The sequence below is a fragment of the Magnolia sinica genome, chromosome 9 (assembly GCF_029962835.1).
Source record: "Magnolia sinica isolate HGM2019 chromosome 9, MsV1, whole genome shotgun sequence".
Lineage (NCBI taxonomy): Eukaryota > Viridiplantae > Streptophyta > Magnoliopsida > Magnoliales > Magnoliaceae > Magnolia > Magnolia sinica.
In genome coordinates this window covers 20,065,581-20,089,316 of record NC_080581.1, presented here as the reverse complement: position 1 = coordinate 20,089,316, position 23,736 = coordinate 20,065,581, and the positions used below count along the sequence as shown (strand labels likewise).

Sequence of the window (23,736 nt, the reverse complement as noted above, 5' to 3'; positions counted from 1 at the left end):
ATCCACAGTTGATTGTGACTTACTGTGATGTTCATGGTTGACCATAAAATTTCACGGTTGATGTGATTCACTGTGATGTTCACAGTCGACCGTTGGTGGACCATGGTGCAACTATCGAATTTCATGATTTTGCACGAAATAGGGTATTTAAGCCCGATTTTTTAATTAGGGATTTAACAAGAAAAATACAAGTGTACAAGTGTTTTCTCTTAAGGGGCTAAAGTTTATTAAGGAAAATGGTTTTTCTACACTTGTAAAGGACTTTGGAAGAATTTCTCAGGAGATCTTAGGGGTTTCCTAGAGCTGCGCATCACAATGGGAGATCGGGAACATCTGTGATAAAAAAAGGTAAGTTTGTACAACTTTAAAGTTTTAATTATAATGGATTTTTATTGCTTTATATCACGGGTTTTTTTTTTTTTTTTTTTTGTTTCCCACGAGTTTCCCCACGTAAATTATCGTGTTTGTGAGTTGTTTGCTTTGGTTTATTTATCCTGCATTATTCTATTATTCTATCTTTGTTTATCATACTTCCGCAAAGTGCACGGATTAGCGGTGGTGTTAAATCCAAATTTCTAACACCTAAGGTTGATCCAGGTTTGTTGTTAGCTCAAGTTTACATCATTATGGTGTGATATAGAGAGGTTCACTCGCAACAGGATTGCCCCATCACAGGCCCCACTTGTCATTTACAAAAACCCATGCATGCGGTGCAGAGATGTTGGGCCCACAACCTAAGGTTGATCCAGATTTGTTGTTGGGTCGAGTTTACATCATTGTGGTGTGATATAGAGGTGTTCACTCACAACAGAATTGCCCCATCACAGGCCCCACTTCTCATTTATGAAAACCCATGCATGCGGTGCAGAGATGTTGGCCCCACAACGGTATCATGTAATTCCTCAAAAAAATAAATACTCCATGCTTCTTTACAGCACGAATGTCACTAGAAGTGTATCTATGCATCCCTAAGACCTCTTGAAAATAGAACATAAACATCCATCTCTTTGTATTCCACAATTTCATCACTTTTAACATACACTGCTCACCAAGAGGCACTGTTGGCAGTACTAAGGCAAGGAATTATTACACTGTACACCCAAAAACTTGTAAATGTTCTTATTCACAGATATGTATAGGGCCCAAAAGAGAACCTAATTCCCCAATGCCGCGAAGAATACAAAGGCCAAACGCTCAGTCCTGGCATTAATATTCATAAAAAATTTAATGCTTCTATCACTACTTCAACCGAATGCATCGATGTTCTTGGGCCCATTGACAAGCTGCGTCATGGTATAAATCAACCGCTTGCTGCCCTTGCTATCCCACCATCCATGGCCTTTATGTGGGCCCCACCTGATTAGCATGCATCTTTTTCTATAGCATTTGCTCTGCAGTTAACTGTCTTGAATTTGCAGCACTGGATCAGCAAGGCTTTGTTTGTGGTCCGGACTTGAATCCATCGCCATTGTCTTACATGAAGCGTTCAGCATTGTTGTCACCTGCATTACTTCTTTTCCGAATCGAAGTTAGTGGGATGCCCTTGGAGTGTCTGAAAGTTTAAGGCCTGTTGGAAAGCACTATCACATATGGATTGGTTCCACAACTTCAGCAGAACTCATCCATTTTGAGTTCGGAGTGGAGCAGAAAATAAAAATCACATTGAGCAGGATTCCATTTCCTGCCTTCTCCGACCCATAAGAACAGGATGGTTGAATGCCAATCTCACATGAGGTTTGCACAGAGGCATTATAGAGTCATCAATCAGCAAACAATAAGCTTGCAGATGCTTGTGGTGCAGGTGGTTTGGCAATCCCAGCCATTGATCTAATTGGCCCCACTGTCGATAGGGAATTTCTTAAAAATAATTCTTAGCAGATGATGCTAATGCTTCAATAATTGGCCCTGGTTAAGGACAAAATACAGAAACAGCTCACATTCAATAGAATGTGGTCCAACAATTGAAGGGCAGAGTGCTTCCAATCTGGGAGATTTTATAGGCTTCCCCAATCTACGGTGGGCCCAACAATCGACAGTCAGTAGACTGTACTGTTGAGAATGAGAAACAGTACAAATAATTCCTCTGGACAAAGTGCAGCCTCTATATAAGCTATAAATGGTTACTTCCAAACTTCTACCCTCCAGAAATTTCACCATACCTCTTGCGTTTGCTCTTCAGAACAGTAGAGGACGAAGGGTTACTGTGCCAGTTCCTCTTCCGCTGGTTGATGAACCAGTTATTGATCTGCTTTAATTGCAATCCTGTTTCCTGCACCAACCTTGCTTTATCGTCCTCCTGAAAAAGACCCAAAACTAACTTATATCAACTCTCAACTCTCAACCACACACATGCACGTGTGAACGCGCATGCACACACACACACACACACTATGGCTGTCAACAGGTCGGGATTGGGTCAGGTCCTATAGTAACTCCCCAAGCTAACCAGGTTCAGTTCTTGCTGGGTCCAGGTACTTTTGGATCCTCAGTTGAAGACCACGGACCTAGATCCAATCGGGTTTGAGTACCTGGCACGAATTTGAATTTAGGTTTTGGGTAAGGTTTGGAATAAGGAACACCCAATGGATGGATTAGATCGCATGCAATTGTCACTTTAATACATGGATGGTGTGTAAACAGGCTGCCTTGCATCTGATTTAGGCAAACCTAATATAATTGTTGTTAAACAATAAAAATATGTCTTTAGTATGCATTTAATATATATATCACAGAACTATGAAAACTAACTAGAGCAGACCCATACCTGATCCAACCTGATTTTGATTAGTTCCAAGTTGGACTGGACCCAAACCCACTTCGACCTAATTTTTAACAGCATTGAAAAGGCTAGACCCAAGCCCAACATGATTCTTAGCAGGTCCAGGAAATGGGATCCGGAGTTCCGGACCCATTCAAATCAGGTTGGGTGACATGCGGATCAAGGTACCCATCCCCTGCACTGAGAGATTCTCGACCCAAGACTTTGCATGCATACACAGGTTTTTCAGTTATGAAAAATAAGACCTATGATTTGGTAATACAGACCATTGACCAGTTGCATCCTACTGTGAAAGGACAACAAGACAAACTCCCAGATAGGAAGAACTTAGCCACCAACCTTTGGTAATTTTTCAGTTGAACATGGACAACCACTGTTCTCTCAGCCATCTATTTTTTGGCTACAACCTGAAAGGTTCGAATTACCCTATTTAGGAAATTTTAGAGCATGGTCTAAACTTGGTGGGACGCACCAGACAACTTGATAACGCTATAAGCCACACTTGTCAAAACTGAAAACTTTTGAGCATGGCATGATAAGCGTTGGTCAAGGATCCCATAATTCCCATGGAAAAGAGAAGTACTCTAAAGAGATGCAAAATAGAGGAATATTTAAGCCACAACACAAGGGAACCAAGGACATGCATAATAGCCTCAGTTTTCAGTATGTATAAGTGGGGCCCATGGTCCAGAGATCTAGACATGACATGATAGTCCCCACCGTGGATGACCGTGCACCGAAAAATGTCCTTGATTGGACTAGAGTTGCATGACACTGAAGCGAAGCAGCAACAACTTTGGGTGGTAGCGGGGAAACGTCTCTTTCAAAATGTTAACAAGGAAATAGGAAGCAGGAGCGGGAGCAAGATTCCTAAGCAGGACCCAAAGCAGGAACGGCACCTAGTTAAAAGGATCTTGCAACTAAGGACTGGACAAATCCTAAACAATGAATTGGTGAGCTGAAAGTAAACATTTAAGAAAAGAAATACAGCAAGAATTCAGATTCAACTGATAAAAGGCCAAAGATTGCATGCATGGCTAGAATCTTCAGCCATAAGAGAGGCTTTGGGCATGGTCTCTCTAGGGTGCAGTCCATCAGATAAATAATCTGAATGTATAAACCATGGGACCATAAGTGATACGCAGGTTGAACGATCAAGTAGCATGCAATTCCTCTGCAGAAAAACAACAAAAGATGCCCCTGCATGCAGTCATTTGAACAAAAATTGCAAGAACTTTGTACAGTAGTTTTAATGGTAATCGTGAGGGAGAGGTGTAAACACTTACAGTTGGGTATGGCCACTTGGAATGTGACTGCCACCAAGCCTTAAGGAGGGAGGTAGTGTCACCAGGGAGTTTACCAGCTCTTCGCTTTCGTAAAATCTCCTCCCGTATGTCCACAATCTTCTCCTTGTAACCCTACAATTACCAACAAAAAAGTGGCTGACATCCTTTCCATGTGTAGATAAATCAACTTACAAATGAGACCTGCTATGGCTACTCCGGAGCATAGAATCTCAAATAACCAGGAGTGTTGAGTAATAGATCCAGTCAGTTCATCAGGTGTGTCCACTATGAATGTGCCATGGCCTGAAAATCAGATGGCCCGGCACTACATGGGACACATGTATGTTGAATGTGGAATGTTGGGTCAATCCTTTCAAAGTCCAATTCTTTCATACATGTGTTACCCACTCGATGACCAACCAAACTGGTGTCAGGCCACACGCATTCTGCATTGGCATGTGTGTGAACAGTAGGATCCAAAATCCTACTCTGACAAGTAGCCATAGCATCTCTATTGACAAATGATAGGAACTGTTATCCTACCTGTTTGAGCTCATGCTTCAGCTCTTGCCGCACGCGCTCCATCAACGATCGCTCGCTCTCAGTTGGCACAAGAGGACCAAAACCCATGGTGTCAGCTCCTTCCAAGCTTCCCTCATACAAATTGGTGTCACTGTCAACCTGATCATCATCATCATCTGACATAGTTGCACCTGTGCCTTCGCCCGGAGAGACACCTGTTCCATTACGAACAACATAGACAAGTAATCATGAGCCTTGGTTGTAACTTCCCCATGCCAAACACACATTAATTATGAATGTATATGTATCATCTTAAATCATGCACAGAAATTTGCAGCATAATTAGTTACAAACATTAAACCATTTAAGTGCATTCTAGGGCTATTAAAACAGCAAAACTTTCAATACCGAGTTCAAGGATTGAAAATGGCAAAATAACTAATGCAAGTGTCATGGTAATGGGTGCATAGTTGTACTGAATGGACTCTTCTAATTGTGAAGTACTCATGAAGGATATGTACTGGATTTCAATAGTCCAGTTTAGATGCATCAGCTCTCAATTTGTTATTTTTGTTTGCTTTTAATTAGATAGAACATTGCTTAAATAAAATTTAACAATTTCTGCCCTTCTTAATAGACAGATTTTTTATTCATAAAATCATAACCCATTATAGCTCCCCCTACAGAATCCACTATAACCTTGTAATAATATGAAAATATTAAAATACAAAATATTATTAAAATATGCTGCCAAATCCATGAATCTTATCGGTGTTCTCTACGCTCAACTCTCCGCAGAACATTTCAAAAAACTCAAAAACAAGACTTGACTTTAAAGTCAGAGAAGTCGAATACTCAGCCGAGTTTTGAATAACAAGATTTGATCATAGTTTTAATCATCATCATCATCATCTATGCCTTATCCCAGTTAATTAGGGTTGGCTACATGAATCCTTTCCGACATTCCCTCAATCAAGGGCCGTAACTTCAGTTAGACCATAGCTCATCAAGTATTTTCTTACTACCTCCACACACATCCTTTTGGGCCTTCTAATGCAGGGGCATTTTCACAATGGGCTCAAGTGGGGTGGCCCACGTGAGGCGAGCCCCACCCATGTAAAGCGGGTGGCTCGTGTGAAGCGGAACCCATGTGAAGTGGGGCCCACAAGGGGGGTTCGGCAGCGAACCTAACCCATGAGATGTGAGGCCTAGGCTATGAGATAAAGGGTATTCGTACTCTATCAGTTCGAGCTTTTAGAGCATGTGATTAAATGTCATGCATCACCTTCCACTTGCCCTTTTGGAGACTTCAACTTGTACCAACTCACTTCTAACCAATGCAGTTCTTGGTTTTCATGTGTTGACTGATGTCTTAAATCTGTAAATCAACAAGTCTGTCGATGACAGCTCGATACATTTGAAGGCTGCTTGATGCCATCAGAAAATCCGGGAATTTCACAATTGGTTGTTGGACATTTTTGGTGTCCTGCTTGATGCCATCGAAATGGGTTTGATGCCATCGACAAGCTGTTAATGACATCGAAGTCCCATCAAAGTGCCATCGAGAAAATACAGAAACTTGATTTTTAGTCGTTGGAACGTTTTGGTGTTTTGTTTGATGACATCGAAGAAGTTCGATGCCATCAAAGGATGTTTGAAGTGTCATTGAAGGTGTCATCAAATGATCACGCATAGTTATGCAGAATTGCATAAGTGTGGAATTTGTTTCCTATATTTGATTGTGATTTACGTAGAGACTATATATATAGGTGTAATCCAGAATAGGGGGTATCGAGAGCTTTCTAATTCATTTCTAAGGTTTCAAGGGTGTAGCTTGGGTTATTTGAGGCTTGTTTGAATCGGGTAATTTCTATCTCTTGTAATTTTCTACTTCCATAATGCACATCCGTCACTTTGTGCCGTGGTTTTTTTTTTCCCCAGTTTAAAATCAGAGTGTTTGTGATTGGGCTTGATTGTGCGATTGGAATACTTTGCTTGATTCATCTCTGTGTGCTTAGGCGATCCCCCAATACATTGCACATGACCAAACCATCCAAATCTACTTTCCCTCATCTTATTACAAATTGGTGCTACTCCTAAATTCCCTTGAATGCATTAATTTCTAATTTTATCTGTCTTTCCACTCATCCATCTCACTCATCCTATGAACCTGAATTTTCCAATCGACAGTCTGACGCAGGCCACAATATCAATCCAAAGGCCAAAACCAGATCTGAACCCGAACCTGATCTCTTCTGTTTTTTTCCAGCAATTTCCATGGCAACTCCTGTTAGAATCATAATTACTTCAAATCTTCTTCTTTTCTTTTCTGGTGGATCTGCTACAGTAGATCCACACCTCCTTTGATCCAGAGAATGAGAAAGATTCATTCGCTCAAGGTCAAATAAAGGGTGTGCTTGGCAACACAGGACATACAGGATATGGCTCTCAACTGTAAATGATCGTATACTGGGTAATTAAACCACCCCTGCAGAAGAAATGATTTGGCTACGGTGGCTTTTAGCTGATATGGTCTGCCGACTATGGTCTCCGACTCTCTTTCTGTTTTTAACAAAGTAATTGTTACCTCTCAAAAAAAAAACTATGGTCTCCGACAACACTCTAATTGTGATAATAAGAATGCAATCTAAATAGCCTGCAATGCTGTCTTTCATGAATGGAAAAAGCATATTGAGATTGATTGTCAATTTGTTCAGTATTTCCATCAAGCTAGGACATTAGCTTTGCCCCACCCTCTTCTGATCTTCAACTTGCTCATTTCTTTACAAAGTCTCACGTTGTTCATCGTTTTAAATATCTTTTAAGAAAACTCTCAATGATCTCTGTTTAACCATGTTGAGCTTGAGGGGGGTGTGAGAGCATGCAGTGGGTGTATTGTACTTGGGTTGTCTGGGGATAGGATAGTCTTTTTCCTTTTCTTGTATACTTACAATCATGGGTTAACACCAGATAATAGAATAATCACTTTTTGTCAGAACCATATATCCACATTGACAAAAGTGACAAACCAGCAAAATTGGGTTTCTTCCAAAGACGCACCTCTTAGAATTCACAGAAGTATTGACATATTTCGGTATAAAACCATAATATAACAAGGAAACTAATAGATATCTCAAGGTGCACAGCCCTTTGAAATATAAATCTGTAGAATCCTCAGAGTGACGTCTACCAGGATAAGATTCCCTATATAAATATAAGTTGAGTACTTTACATTTATATTTTCAATTGCAAATTTCCATTATTTTGCAAATTGGCATTGTGTAGTTAGGCAAATTTGCTTTTAAGTTTGCTGCATTTTACCTAAATTCCAGTAATTCTCTGAACCAAGAAAGTGTGGTTAAACGGTTCACTCCAAAAGCAGTAATGGCTAGAAATGAAACCCCATTACTTTAGCCAATAAACAATGGCTAACCCAGAGACATTAGAAGTGACTGCGTAGAATAAAAAGCAGAACGAAAAAAGCCATTCCCAGGAATTCCATAATTCAGAATATATAAATATATATATATATATATATATATATATATATATATATATATATATATATTTGTTTTCTTTAACCAACACGGTGTAGCATATATTCAGCATTGCCATTGGCACTAGCTGGTTTCTAGAACCAACTAGAAACTCTTTAAGAAAAGGGGGAATGAAAAAGTCATCCAGATATCAGTATGAAGACCACAATGCCTTAATTCATGTATAATATGGAGGTCCAAAGTGCAAAAAGATATGAGCAGGGGGTTCTGTTTACCAAAGAATGGAAACTCGCAAAGAAACTCTATGATAAATACTAGAAATGTTGATTCCACAAAACCCGTGTTTGTTAATTAACACAATAAGTAGAAGAATAACTACAATCTCCAAATGGTCAACATTGCCAAGATTTCCTAAATCTATGAAGTTCAGGTATCATTAATCTATAGAGTGAAAGATCATCTGGATGGATGGTTATTAAGAGCCTAAGAGTGTACTGAAGCTTCACAATATATGCACCCTCCAAAGATCATAATGCGATATCAGTTATAACCTAAATTTACTCTTGCTTTTAACCTAGCCACCATTTATTGCTAGCAGTACTCCCAGAAACTACTGATTCAGAGATTATTGCATCTGCATGCGCCGCATAACAGGTCATCAAAACTGGTTCTACTTTTGAATGGGATGAACGTGTACTTTTTTTGTCACACTAAATCTACAGACAATCAATTAACTTACCCTTGTGTAAAACCCTCAGTTCATTTGTTAATGACTCTTGAATCCAAAACAATACGTGAAACCTAAAATTCTTGTCAAGTATTGAAGCTGCAGTTGAGTACTCTTGCAATATGAGAAGCTTTTTTTTTTTTTTTTTTTTTGTTTTCGGGGCAGATAGTACAGAGCTGTGGTTGAGTATCTCAAAACAGTCATGCGGGTCAAGAAGACTTAATACTCATCATTGCAAAATTCTACCATGAAAGTCTAACGACTAAGCTGACAGCGGATTAGAATCATATGCATTAACTAAGAGGTAACAAAAATCAACTAGACCTAAAATAACTAATGCAAATGATAAGCTTTCTAAATGAATAGGTTTTAGAGATTGTTGCATTATTCTCAGTCTATTTTGCAACCGGTGTTGAAAACACCAGATCCCAATTGGATTAACAAAAATCGGATGTCACCTGTTAGGCTTTGTAAAGATTGCTCAAGCTCCCAGCAAGCCATGACTGCTTCCATTGCATGGACCCGAACATGCTGTTGTAGTTGTTCTTTAAAGGAACAGAGCAATAGAACATAATGCGTCTAAACAAAAGAAAACTGAGGATCAGACAAATGAGAACAATTTGGTTGAATTGTACAAGAATGTAAGGTTCAATAGATCTCCATGAACACTTTCATATTCTTAAAATGAAGTTCAGAAGGGATGATGCATGAATTCATCAATGTAGTGAATGTGCGCAATGCATGTAATAGTAAATCCAATAAAGAATTTTGTATATGTTTGATCTCCGACTAGATAGCCTGAAACAGTATAATTTGATGGAAGATTAAACAGGTTTATAATTGAAATCCTATAAAATTATAAATAATTAAAAGGAATATAAACATGGAGACAACCATGAACCTGAGAACTAAAGATAAAACTTAAATGTGTGAGCTCCAAGAGCCTAAAAATTGCAATTTATATCTTCCTTCAAGCAACAAATATTTTACAAATACATACAACTCAAATACAAATAAAATGATCAAATTAGCCCAAGCACCTAAATTAAATAATAAAAGAACTTGCACTAATCCTATGATAAAATTATCATTACCCTTTACTATTTTTCATCATTAATGACCATTTAATAACCAAACCATCTGCAAACTTGGAACATGATCAACCGGACATGTTTTCATCAGACTTTCTAGTAGAAGCGTAGTTCTTACAATCAAGTTTGATGTGGATTGCTCGAACAAAATCAAGTGTGATCACAGATTGCTGATCCAAGTGCAGGAAACTTTCACAATGTTGTTTACTATGATATATCAACTCTCACAACACATTCACCAAATTCCAGTTTTGGGGATTGATATATATTGTAGCAGTATGTGATTGACTATGGTTCAAACTCTTGTTATTGTTACACTACATCATTGACCTTTATTACAAATGGACGTAAAAGATGTCTTTCTCCATAAGAACTACACGTTAGTTTATATTTCCCAGCCACCAAGATACTCTACTGATTAAAATTTGGTCACTCAAACAAATCCTAATATTGCCTTAAGCTCCAACGTGCATGGTTTGAAATTTTTTGATGTGTTATCTTGGAAGCAATGTTTAATGATCCCTCAGTTTTTCATTGACTTACCCCTAGAGGACGTGCTATTCTCCTCATCTATGTTGACGGCATCATATCACAAGAGATTAGATTCAGCATATGACTGATTAAAGAACCATCTCATGAGTTCTTTCAAGAAAAAGGATATCGGCCATCTGACCTATTTCTTAGGGCATCAAGTATCCATCTCACCAAAAAGAATCCTTGTTGATCAGGCAAAATAGATAAAGATCTCATAACCATTGCTTACCTGACCGACAACAGTCTTTTCTGTAAATAATGAAAAAAAAAATTATTAGAGAAAAAGGAGAGAAAAATCAAAGAACCCAGCAAAGGGACCCCAAACATTACAGGGAAAACAAGAAAGACAACCAACAGACAATGAGTAGCTGCAAAAGCTCCCTGCTTGCCCCAGCCTTTGCATGACAATCAACTGGCGAATTCACTTCTTCCGGGACAAGCAAGGAGGAGAAGGACAGAACATAGAACAGATCCTTATAGTCTTCAATCAAGTCCGCAATTCTCCTATCATAGATATTAGCTTTAGCCCACAAAATTTTGTTACTTGAATCACCTTCGATAATGATATAATTAGAAGAGAAACACAGCAAAACCATGCACACTAAAGCAGGGCCACAACTTCAGCATAGTTTGAATTTCTGATCTCCACAGGGTTGAAAAAACTCCAATAGAGTTCCATCGTGTGTGTCCCTAAGGACCCTGCCAATAACTGCTAGACCGAGATTGCCCCAAGAGCAAGCATCAAAATTTATCTTGACGTGTCTAGGGGGAGGGGTATCCCAATTAGCATGAAAGGTGGGAGAATAAAGGCAGCTGTGAAGAAAAACAAGACCAGGAAGCTTGTGTTAGCAATGGTCCTAAGGGAGAGTCGCATGCAGAACATGTGTCCAGACGATGGGTTTGGAAGGTTTGGAACGATGTGATGAGCTTCTGGTTGGCCCCATAAGAATGTGGTCATACAAGTGAAGGTAGGGGGCTGACGTACCCAACAATCTCATCATGTGGAGTGTGTAGAAGTTGCATGGACTCCCTCTTCCTACTGTGAGAGGTGTGGAGATGGTGGAAAATAGAGTCAATTGGTGGGAAAAACTCAACTTTCTCTCGATTATAAAACGATATTGATCCCAACTCCACTTGTGATTCATGCAGAAGGCTATCCCATTAAGCAGCATATGAAGGAGAAAGAGAAGGAAGATCTGAGACCAAGAGCTTCGTCATCTTCTTCTTCATGCAATTGGATGGCCATTAATTACGAAACACAGAGGTACATTTGTTCTCTCTTTCCCTGTGATCGGTGCATGAAGATCTTGCAAAAGCAGTCATTCACTGGTTAGAGCTTAAAGCATCACAGAGGGTGTTCTTTTAAATTAGAGTGGACCCTAGACCAAGAAACAGGCTTGAAGTGGAGTTTCTTAACCAACATGCTCACAAACATCAATGTCCCTTTAAATATTCGCCCACTTCTTTCGATCTAGAGCAACAACATCATTATGAACAAAACAATCCAGCTTTCTATCACCTCCTGAGTAGACAGCAAAAACACTCACATTCCAAAATGAGCAATGAGAAAGAGTATGAAGAAGCACATGATTAGCTTTCTCAATGCAGAACCATAACCCACGCATGCTAAATATCACCATTCCCCTATTTTTAAGATGTTCATGTTAGTGTAAAACCATTAGTTACCAAATGATCTTACTCAAATGATCTTACTCTTGCCCGGGTGGTAGACTCTCAGGAATTTCAACTCCCGGTCAAGGGTTCGAGTACCCATAGGTGGTGAAATTCCACCAGCGTGAGTGTGTGGGGTGTGTGTGCGTGTGAAAAAAAAAAAAACTGTGTGATCCAACACTAATAAGCATTAGTTTCCATAAGGAAGAAGATATCAATTAGACTCTTCTAATTTCTGGTTCTTCCTCCTTGCACCTCCGTATGCATCACTCAATTTGGAAAGCTTTCATGCATAACTGCATGTGAAGTTGGGGACTAAAAGCTTAATTTTATACAAAAGAAGGTGAGATTTTCTACCCATTTACAAACACTCGCGTTTACGTCTCCACACTTCTCATAAAGATAAAGAGGTCCTTGTTACTTTAAAACTCCTCATATGATAGAGTTTTTATTCCTAAGGCATATCAAATGAGTGTGACACCAATATCACGGGCCTCACCGGATGCTCATTTTGTCTATCCAAACCATCAACATCATCATCCAGATCTGTGGGCTGCATGTAACCCACTTTAAGAGCTAACCCTAACAGATTAATCGTAAGGCTCTTATCAAGTGAGGCTGTGAGGCTATCCAAACAAAAGCCCCGACTTTGAAATTGTTCTGGAAGGATGAGGGAAGCCCTCTGGATGATCCTATACAGTATAGACAGCTCATAGGAAGTCTTATTTACATTAGTATGACTGTAGATCTGGATCCCCCCTCAAACTAATGCTGGTCATAGATGACTGTAGATCTATATATTCAACCCTTTAGGGTTGTCTCTAATACAATGAAATCAAAGGAGGATTGTCTTCTCTTTGTTTACAAATCATGCCAATATATCCTCTTGAAACTCATTTCTTTCCCAACACTCACCAATTAACTCTCTAAGGATCATATTGTATGCTTTCTCTAGGTCAATAAAGACCAAGTGTAGATCCTCCTCTCCCTATATCTCTTCATCAATCGTCTAAGTAGGAAATAGCTTCAGCGAATGAAACCAAACGGATTTTATTGATACAGTCGTTTCATGCCTTAGTCTTTGCTCAATCACTCTCTCCCAAAGTTTCATACTATAACTCATAAGTTTAATCCCATGATCGTTAGTGTAGCTTTGTATGTCTCTTCCGCGAGAAAATTGAATGAAAAAAGGCAGGGTAATTGGATTATGGCATCGATCCAATTGGTAGATCACAAATGGACATTTACCTCAAAATAGAGTGAAAAATGAGCAATGCCAATAATAGAAAATTAAAAATGATCTAATGGTTGGGGAATTTGATTGCTGACACACTCAAGGGCCAACTTTAAGTGAAATTTGATCCATAAATTCTGAATCTTCTTTTAAATGGCATATTATCCAAGTAGCTCAACCAGAAAAATCATGCTTATTCTTAGTCTCTTGCCTTTTGAGAATAAGCAACCATACCTTCCCCATTTGAGTCGCTAACAAGACCAACAAACTTTCGCAATTCAACTTGATCAAAATATCCAAGCTATATTTTATGTTTTCACCAATCTCCCTCAAGTTTAACCCATCAGCACCATCTAGAGACTAGATGTTTGTTCACGATCACATTACCAATTCTACAAGATTGAGTAGTTTACAAACTCAGGGCTTCCCATTCTATGATTCTAAGCAAAAACTCTTCGTTTGTTAATTCTCAAAAGAATTAGACTGTTATGCATGCTTTCTTGTTGAAAATCCTAGAACCCCATTCCCTCCAAATGTCTACTAGCATAAAGTTTGCTTTCTATGAGTACAATGTCCATAACTTAGTAATAGATACGATAATTGCCCATCAGTTTCTTAGATTTGAAGCTCATAGAAGGGTTCCGTCAATGATTAATGCAAACAAGAGAAATTAAATGGAAAGGCACTCACTAACAACTTAAACCTACACTAAAGGTAGAAGAGTAATCGAGTCAAAATAAGGGGAAAAAATCTAGAGAGAGAGGCATCACAAGATAGCCTTAAAGTGAAAAGCGATGGGATCTGTTACAACAAGAGATGGGTCTGAAAGCATGTTATCTGAGTGAGTCAAATAGTTATCATTAAAGCAGAAAGGATTGGGAATCCATTATGATAATGAGAAATTCATTATAAAGCAAGTAACAAGATCGTCTAATGGAGTAGGTCACATAATGGATTAGGAGATAAGATCTAAGATGGCGTACAAGATTGGTTACGAGTTGAGTTACTTGATATGGAAGAGGAGGGACTTGGAACCAGAGAAATTTTTTGTGATAATCATGCTCTTATATGTAGCCTTCTTGTTGAAATTGCTACCCATGAAGGAAAATGATTTGAGCATTTACCAGATTGTCTCGCAGAGCAGGGTCATATAATGGATTATGAGATCTAGCGCAAGATGGGAGGCGAGATTGGTTATAATATAAGTTTCTCAGTGCAGAATTTCCCAAATTGGGGACTATAAAACATGAAATAACAAGCTCAGATTTAAAACAAAAACATGTTTTTAATGCCCATTGTTGAATTAAAGAAGGTTATGATATTGCAACACATGCAAACAATAGAAGGTTGATAGAAACTACAATGTAGAATGATAAACAAGGCAATGGTTGAGTGAAATGCTTTAAAAGTTAAGCTTGAACTAAAAAATTTCCCAAGTAGATTAGTTTCAGTGAGGATCTGACCATCCCTATAACTTACAATCTTCAATTTAAAACTGAATGAAGCCTTTATAGAAAAATAATAATAAATAATACTCAATCAAGCCAACCATCCACGGGGCAAATATATTACAAAAGCCGCATAATCAATACAATGTGTTAAATAATAGAAATTACATAATAATTCGTCATAGAACAACAATGTCAAATAGAATAACAAGAAAAATAAACAAGCAAGATCCTCTAAAGTCTTCAAAATAAAACAGCAAGATCCAGTTTATAAGCTCAAAGAAATTTTATTTTTAAAAAAAAAATTACACTAAACCTTGAACCCTAATTCAAACTCAATTTGAAAGTTCAATTTAAAACCCTAGATATCCACTCTAATACATAAAAATTGATCAAATCATGGTAGAGTAAAAAGGGTATAGAAATGAGCTTTGCAACAACCTTTTCCTTGATGATGTGACAATCTACTTTTATTTGTTTCGTTCTCTCATGATAGACTGGATTATTGGTGATGTGTATAGCAACCTCGTTATCACATTACAGAGCAATAGAAGAGTTCACTTCGATTCCCAATTCAACTATAAACGTCCTTAGCCACATCAATTAGTGCAACGTGCCATATCCCAACACTCAACTTCAACACTTAATTTTGCCACCATAGATTGCTTCTTGCTCTTCCAAGTAACAAGATTTCCCACCAACAATGATGCAATATCCCATAGTAAATTGTTTGTCGTTTTTCAACCTTGCCAAATTTGCATCAATGATCCTTCTATATTCATATGCCCATGGCTTCAAGACAAGATACCTTTTCCCAGAGCTAATTTAAGGTATTTTAGAATTCTACAAACCACAGTTATGTGAGATGGTTTAGGAGCATGCATGAATTAACTAACAACACTAATTGGATATGAATTAACTAACAACGCTAGTAGCCTAGCTATCACATTCAAGGTATTCTGTATTGGTAATGGTGGCCGTAATGGTCCCCACCATTACCGACACAGGGGAGTAACGACCATTACGACCCCCGTAACCGTTGAAAATTTTCTTTTGCCCAAAAAAATCTGAAAAAATATATAGAAAAACCAGAAAAATGTAAATATTCCAACTATGTATTCATTTTTTTGTTTTGAACATGTTTATGGTAGTATAACTGTCCACTCTTTGGTGAGAGTGTTGTATCAGGTTGTCTAGTGAATTTGCGAACGTGATTATATGTCTTTAATGTTTACACATCACGATCAAGCACTTGAACTAGAAATCAGGGGGAAAAAAAAAGGCATAAATTATACTTCTTCGATTTTGAAAAACTGGCACTCAAAGCTTCTATTCACTCAAATCACTTCAATCTACGGTTTTAATCTTAAAAACTATAGTAAAAGTGGTCGAAATCTATTGTGAAATGATCTAGGAGAGTTCTTGGAATGAGAAAGGTGAAAAAATGAGGAGAAATTTTGATTTAAATAGAAGAAAAAGAAAAAAAGTGGTCATTATGCCCCGTAACGGCCTTTATGGCTACCGTAACGGTTGATACAGTCCTAAAAAACTAACTGCCCCATTGCGCCCCTGTATCGCGTAACGGTCATGGCCGTTACCTATACATATCAGCCTTTATGGGTGTATCGTAACGGATACAGAACACCTTGATCACATTAAAGAGCAGTAGAAGGGTTCACTTCGATTCCCAATTTAATTATAAACGTCATTTGCCACATCAATCCACAAGTGCTACGTGCCATAGCCCAACACTCTGCTTTAACCAAGGTATACAATATCGGTTACGGTGGCCATAACGATCACCACTGTTACCGATACGAAATTGGTTGTAACAGCCGATACAAGGGCAGACCTTTACGACCCCCATAACGGTTGAAAATTTTCCTTTGCTCGAAAAAAAAAAAAGATGAAAAAATATGTAGAACATTCAGAATAATGTAAATATTCCAAATATATACTCATTTTTTGTTTATAACATGTTTATGGTAGTGTAACAATCCACTCTTTGGTGAGAGTGTTGTATCGGGTTGTTTAGTGAATTTGTGAACATGATTACATGCCTATAATGTTTACATATCACAATCAAGGCATTAGAACTAGAAATCATTAAAAAGGCATAAATACTACTTTTTCATTTTTTTGAAAAATAAAAAACCCTTGAAGCTTCTATTCGCTCAAATTACTCTAATCTACAGTTTTAACTTAAATACTATAGTAAGTAGTTGAAATTTGTTGTAAAATGATCTAGAAGAGTTCTTGAAATGAGAAAAGTGAAAAAAAAATTAAGGAGAAAAATGAATTTAAATAGGAAAAAAAGTGGTGGTTTTTTTTTTTTACCATTACGGGGGTAACGGTCATTATGTCTCATAACGGCCTTTACGGCCACTATAATGGCCGATACGGTCCCAAAAAATCAACCGCCCCGTTTCACTCCCGTATCACGTAACAGTCATCGTTGTTACCTAATACGTATCGGCCTTTACGAACGTATCGTAATGGATACAGAAAACCTTGGCTTCAACACTTGATCTTGCCACCATAGATGGGTACTGTACTTTTTTAGGCAGGGTTGAAGAATGACAAACAATCTATTATAGGGTACTATATTTTTCTTGTTCTTCCAAGTAACAAGATTCCCACCAACAAAAGTACAATACCCTATAGTAGATTGTTTGTCGATTTTCAACCCTGCCCAAAAAAGTACAGTACCCATCTATGAAGGCAAGATCAAGTGTTGAAGCCAAGGTTTTCTATATCCATTACGATATGCCCGTAAAAGCCAATACGTATTAGGTAACAACTATGACTGTTACGCGATACGGGAGTGAAACAGGGCAGTTGATTTTTTCCCAATTTGCATCAATGCATCGTTCTATATGTTCATTTGCCCATGACTTGATGATAAGATACCTTTTCCCAGAGCTAATTTCAGGTGTTTTAGAATTCCATAAACCACAAATATATGAGATGATTTAGAAGCATGCATGAATTAACTGACAATGCTAATTGCATATGGAATATCCAATTGGTTTTTGTTAGATGAATAGGCCTCCCTATTAGCCACTTGTAGCAACCTGGATCCACAATGATATCTTCCTAATTGCAATGAAGCCCATGATTTTGTTCTATTGGTGTATCAACTGGCCCCCAACATACCTATATCCTTTAATAAACTTATCGTATACTTTCCCTAGGGTACAAATATCCCTCGTTTTAAATGAGCAACTTCAACTCTCAATGAGTATTTTCGTATCTCGAAATCCTTAATATCAATTTCTTGATGCAAATATGTTTTCAACCGCTCAATCTCATAGGTTTCATCACTTTTTAACTACTATATCATCAACATACACAATCAGAATAGTAGTTTCCTATTCCTTTTGTCCGTACAGTAAGATCTGTTGATCTTCTCTTATAGCTACTTATCTTGAGGATAACACTACCAAATCTCTCAAATCATGCCCTAGGAGATTGAGGGAGCCCTTTTTAGCCTAAAACCCTCACACAATCCTACTTAGGCTAAAATCAGGATAAGCAACATAGACTTCCTCCTGAAGTTTATCATATGGGAATGCATTTTTTTCATCAAGCTAATATAACAATCAAGATTTGTGAGCAACTAGAGAAAGAAGAATGCATATAGATTTATGCTTTGCAATGAGAGCAGAGCTCCCCAGATAGTCAAGACCCAATGTTCAAGCGAAGCCCTTAATTACAAGACAAACTTTATACCGATCAACTAAACCATTTGAGTGATACTTAATAGTGAATACCCACTTGTAGCCAACCACCCATTTCCTTTGGGAAGATATGTAACATATGTTAATACCCAAGTTTGATTTTTTTTTCGAGTAATAACATCTTGCATTGCCTCATTCCACTTTGGACGGGCAAGGGCATCTGCAACACTAGAAAGGTGTGGTACAGAAGACAACGAATTAGGAAAGGACTAAAAAGAAGAAGATAGAGATTTATAAGAAACAAAATTAATAATGGGACTTGAGGTTGAAACATGAAGGATATCGAGTAAGACAAAAAATTAGTCCATTCAAGAAGAAGAATGAGAAAATCAAGATCAAGATAAGCTCGAGGGGGATTATAATTACCTGGAATAGTGGAAGGGACTGATGATTGGTCTATAAAGTCAAGCATTACATCTATTCTCTTCTTCCTTTGAGTATACACTTTTAACTCCTTAGTGTCCTTTAAAGCATCCCAACTAGCATTAGGAGTAATAGCAGGAAGAGGAACAATTGTAAAGGATGAAGTGGGAAGCCATTGAGTTGAACCAATGTGAGATGATTAAGAAGAAGAAAAAATTGACTCATGAAAACATATCCACAAATACAACTTTCTTAGATGAGGACTATAACACTTATATCTTTTGTTGGTGTTGGTGTATCCCAAGAAAACACATTTGATAGACCAAGGACTCAACTTATCATGTGACAAGCCAAGGAGATGTAAGAAGTGCGCACCCAAAAACACATGGGAGAATTGAGAACAAATCTTTGCCAGTTTAAGAGTAGAACTTCGACCTTTTTCTATTAAGAATAGAGGTCAGGAGTATTTATTAGATATGAATAGCATTGTCATTTGTGATCACATATGCCATTTTGTAGGCATATAACACATGCATAGTTGCATATGCAGTTTTATGACCATTAGGCATTATGTCATGGCATATGTGATGGCTTATGGGATTATGTCATGGCATATGCAATGGCTTATGCAATTATGCCATCACTTGTGCCATTAAAAATAAAAAAATAAAAATTGGGGGTTGTGTGATGGCATATGCAAATAGGAGATCACATATGCGCACAACCCCCTTGGGTCGCATACGATTGCTTATACTATTTAATAACAATGGGTATGAAGTCGTTAAAACAACTAAATCCTCAAAACATTCATTCCTTCAAGTAAACATTTGGAAACTTCCAGAAGATGATGATTTTTCCTTTGAAAGACACTCTTCTGTTGCGTTGTGCATAGCTATATCGAGCCTCAATCCCATGTTCTTGAAGGAAATGTTGTATTTCATTACTCATGTATTCACCCATTATCTGAGTGAGAAACCTTTTTTTTTTTTTGGCAACCAAATTTAGTTTGGATGATGGTATGAAATATTCAAAATCTGGGGAAAACATCATATTTGGATATCAAGAGATCCACGTATTACATGAGCAATCATCAATAAATGAAACAAAATAGCAAATCCAACAAAAGAAGTAACGAGAGATGGTCCCCAAACATTAGAGTGCACAATTTTAAATGGGGATAAACATATTTGATTTCTCTCTGGAAACGAAGAATGATTGTGTTTAGAAAAATGAGGGTATCACACTACACTATTCTACCATTACACTTAAGCAAATTTTGATAAAGACAATGAATTTGAGACAAAGGAGTACGAACAAGTTGGGCATGCCACAAATCAATTTGAGCCTAATTCTTCACCGATTGAGAGAAGCACGTGGAAACTAGGTATTCCAAAATAGTTACAAAATGGTTACAAAATAGTAATGGTGGCAGTTATTATGTGTTATGGGTTGTAATAGTCGTATAACAGTTGAGCATTATGAAGTAAAAAAAAAAAAAATTGACCCATAACGGCCTGTAACAGGCCACAACAGGCCGCATAACAGACCATTACAAAAAATTTGACCTGTAATGGCTCGTAACAATCCTATAATGGTCGTAATGGCCCCGTAACAATCCTTAAGGGGCTGAGATAGGTTTTCTCAAAATAATAATAATAAATAGTAATGGCCGTAAAGTTGTGGATGCCAGATACTAGTGGTGTCACCGATCACAAGACTAATGGAGTGCTTAATAGTAGTGTCACTGATCACAAGACCAATGGAGCGTAGAATAGTAGACCTCAATCAATCCAATGCCTTGAGGCAAGAAACAACTATTGTTATTTTATCTTTTAATTTGAATGAGAACGTATTGAGAGTGCAAGGTAATTTATGTTGTATTTGTCAAGGATTCCCCTCAGCATCTTCCCATTTTGGATAGGATAATTTGGATATTGTAAAGTGGGTAAAGAATGTATGGGTGGTTTAGGTATTTTCTAATTTACATGGTTTCATATTAAGTTACTTGTCATAGAAATGGGTAAATTTTATTTGATTGTCTTTATTTGTTCGCATGTACGTGGGAGGTCGTGCTCCTCTCTTGCATTGTTCTTTTTTTCCCTTTGAAAGGTGTCTACTTGAATTGTGTGCCATGAATTTGTGTCTGCATGGCTTTCCTTCCCTGCATTATGGAAGGAACTTTAGAATTTAAATTTCAAATACATAGCTGGCCTACAATCATTAAAGCAGACAGAGTTTGCAACGCATTCATCAGAATATCATTCCATAACTCCAACTAAATCAATAAAATTGTTTTACACCGTCTGTAGTTATGTCTTGTGCTTGAGCAGACCCACCAGACGAAGAAGAATATCAGTTCTACGGCAGCACTTGTGTCCAGTATTTGAAGTATTCAAAGGGGTCCTCTTATCAAGGTGGGGCTTTTAAATGGTTTTGAATTTAGGCACATGATGATTGGCTAGAACGTTTATTTTTTGAGTTGCCAATATATCAATTCCAAGCAAGGAATCCAAATTTTGGCTTCTCACGGTGATGCAAAAGCAACCAGATTTGGATGGTTTGGCGGTCCTGAACCACGTCAGCCCCATGAAAGAAATAAACAAGATATCCACCCACAACAATCAAACAAAGAGAAGATTATCCTTATGAGAGTGAAGTTTTCAAAACCCAGACAGAATGAGCTCCAAAATTCGTTCTTCAAAAAAAAAAAAAAAAAACCAACAAAAACCCTTCTATGAAACACAGATAAGTTTCTGAAAGCATTCTACTGCCAACAATCCATCCACTTTCACAACAACTTCAGAATCTCTTAAAAGCTACCGATTTTCATAATTTTCATTGGAACCATTTACCCTATCTGTAACTCACTCAACTCCTGTCAAACCCGCACAATCTCGGGCACACTGGAAATATAGACCAAATCTATGATGTTTTGGCATTGCTTGCCAAAATAAAAAATAAAAATGGTAGCATAAGCAACACAAGTAGCACATTTGGATGCTCACCAACTAACAGTACAAATCCAGATTGATGAATTCGGCCTTGTCTTCATATTTATCAGAAATCAAGTAATGCATACTCAAAACCCAAAAAGAAGGGAGAAAACTCTCTCTCTCTCTCTCTCTCTCTCTCAATATAAAAGATTGAGAACAAAGAATAGAATCCAAGAATACACTAATTATTTTGATTTTGCGTAAATAAGATCTTAATTCATATGATTTTATACATATTTAACAATAATTAGCAACAGAATTATCGATTTAATGATAAATAAAAACTACCGACAAGCGCAAACTGATAACAGAAAAGCAAAGAGAGAGAGAGAGAGAGAGAGAGAGAGAGGGAGAAAGAGAGAGAAATCTGACCATGAACTGATCGAGCTCCTTATCGTCACCAACAATCAGCTGGTTCCCATGGCCGAGCACCGAGTACTTGGCGACGATATGCTGCGACTGAGCGAGCTGGGCATCGATCCGCGGAAGTTGGTCCACCGGTGTCGCGATCCTCAGGCACGCCACGTGTGCCGACAGCAGCTGCTCGTACAGTGGGTGCGAGAGTATGTCCGCCTTGTACCGCGCGCTCTGCCATGGTGCGACCCCGTCCCCGGCCTGCTCCCCACTACCAGCAGCATCGCTCTCCACCAGCTCGGCGCTGCTCGCCGCCTGACCCTGGCCCGGACCCGTCCCGGCCCCCCCGCCGCCGCCAGCGTTATTCAGGTCGGCCGACCCGTGCGACATCGCGGCGGCCATCATCGAGTCGCTCGAGACGGGTACATCATCAGCCGGCCCGCCGCTGACGACATCGCTCACGTTCCGCTGGAGGATTGGACGGGGGAGCCATTGACTCGCGCCGCTGCTGCCGCCACCGACGGAAGCTGCCGATGGGGCCGAATCCGACGTGGTCTGTAGATGAAGGAAGCTCCCGTCGGCGTAGTGGTGGCTCTGCTGGCGGAGAATTGCGCTGTTCAGCCACGTCGGACCACTGCCGCTGAGCTGCTGCTGTTGAGGTTTTACGGACGTTTCTATCAACAGACGGTGGAGATCTTTCCCTTCTTTCCCAGCGGCAGCTGCAGCTGCAGCAGCTGCTGCCGCTGCATCAGATGTAGGTTGGGAGAACTGGTCTGGAATGATGCTGCGGAGCACCGAAGCATTTTCTGAGAGCTGCTGGTGCTCTGTAAAATGCGGGAGCGCCATTTCGTGGGAGAGATGGTTATGGTGGTACGCCATTTCCGTGAGAAAGCAGTTAAACGGCTATGATGATGATGATGGCCGTCGTGACGATGATGATGATGTTCTTCTCATCGCCTTCTTCAAAACCATAACGATGGTAGAGAGAGAGAGAGAGAGAGAGAGTTGTTATATGCAATACATAGCAAAGACTACAGTGTGCTTTTTTCAGGTCTTGTGAACGGTGTTGTCTTGTTTTATGTCCTTGTAGATCTTTTTTGCCTCGTTATAGACCGTCCAAATCGTGGCGGTGTATCGCAGATCCATTGCTTTCTAAAAATTACGGTAATTGGACGGTCCTGATCGTCTGATTAACGCACAGCGGAAGAATTTCAGTACAACAGATGATATTTGGATTTAACGGTTTGGATTCAAATACGTGCATGATCAGTACATGGCAGGTGATCAAAGCCGACTGAAAAATGGTGAAGAACGCACACTGTAGTCTCTCCGATTATTTGTATTCGTATTATATGAAAACGTGAAAAGTAGATAGACGTGCGGAGCAATCGAAATTGTACTCCTTGATATCTCTCGGGTTTCGCGTGTGGCCCATACGGCGTGCAGGGCATCGGACGAATATTGATCTGTTGGGATAATCACAGCCACCCAATCGAT

General features: G+C 38.8%; 1 protein-coding gene across 3 annotated transcripts; it reads right to left on the bottom strand.

The window, feature by feature from the left end:
* Nucleotides 1-985: 985 nt before the first annotated feature.
* On the bottom strand, nucleotides 986-23,302 carry LOC131254703 (homeobox protein knotted-1-like 13). Of its 3 annotated transcripts, none has more exons than XM_058255397.1 (6): nucleotides 22,258-23,302; nucleotides 9,270-9,390; nucleotides 4,609-4,802; nucleotides 4,066-4,197; nucleotides 2,160-2,296; nucleotides 986-1,513 (listed from the first exon to the last, which is right to left on the bottom strand). In XM_058255397.1, exons 1-6 carry the CDS (start codon nucleotides 23,116-23,118, stop codon nucleotides 1,474-1,476), a joined length of 1,485 nt encoding a protein of 494 aa, XP_058111380.1. In that variant the 5' UTR covers nucleotides 23,119-23,302; the 3' UTR covers nucleotides 986-1,473. The 3 variants fall into 3 exon arrangements, with proteins under 3 accessions (XP_058111380.1, XP_058111382.1, XP_058111381.1); XM_058255399.1 differs by having other exon boundaries at nucleotides 986-1,502; XM_058255398.1 differs by having other exon boundaries at nucleotides 986-1,510; nucleotides 22,258-23,300.
* Nucleotides 23,303-23,736: the final 434 nt, after the last annotated feature.

Excerpts from the sequence above, each read along its gene's own strand:
- LOC131254703 (XM_058255397.1), bottom strand. The coding sequence starts at position 23,118 with ATGGCGTACCACCATAACCATCTCTCCCACGAAATGGCGCTCCCGCAT. Across the intron at positions 4,803-9,269 it reads ATCTTTACAAAGCCTAACAG|GTGTCTCTCCGGGCGAAGGC; the intron begins GTGACATCCGAT and ends GTAATGGAACAG. Across the intron at positions 1,514-2,159 it reads CTGAAGAGCAAACGCAAGAG|AAGTAATGCAGGTGACAACA; the intron begins GTATGGTGAAAT and ends GATTCGGAAAAG.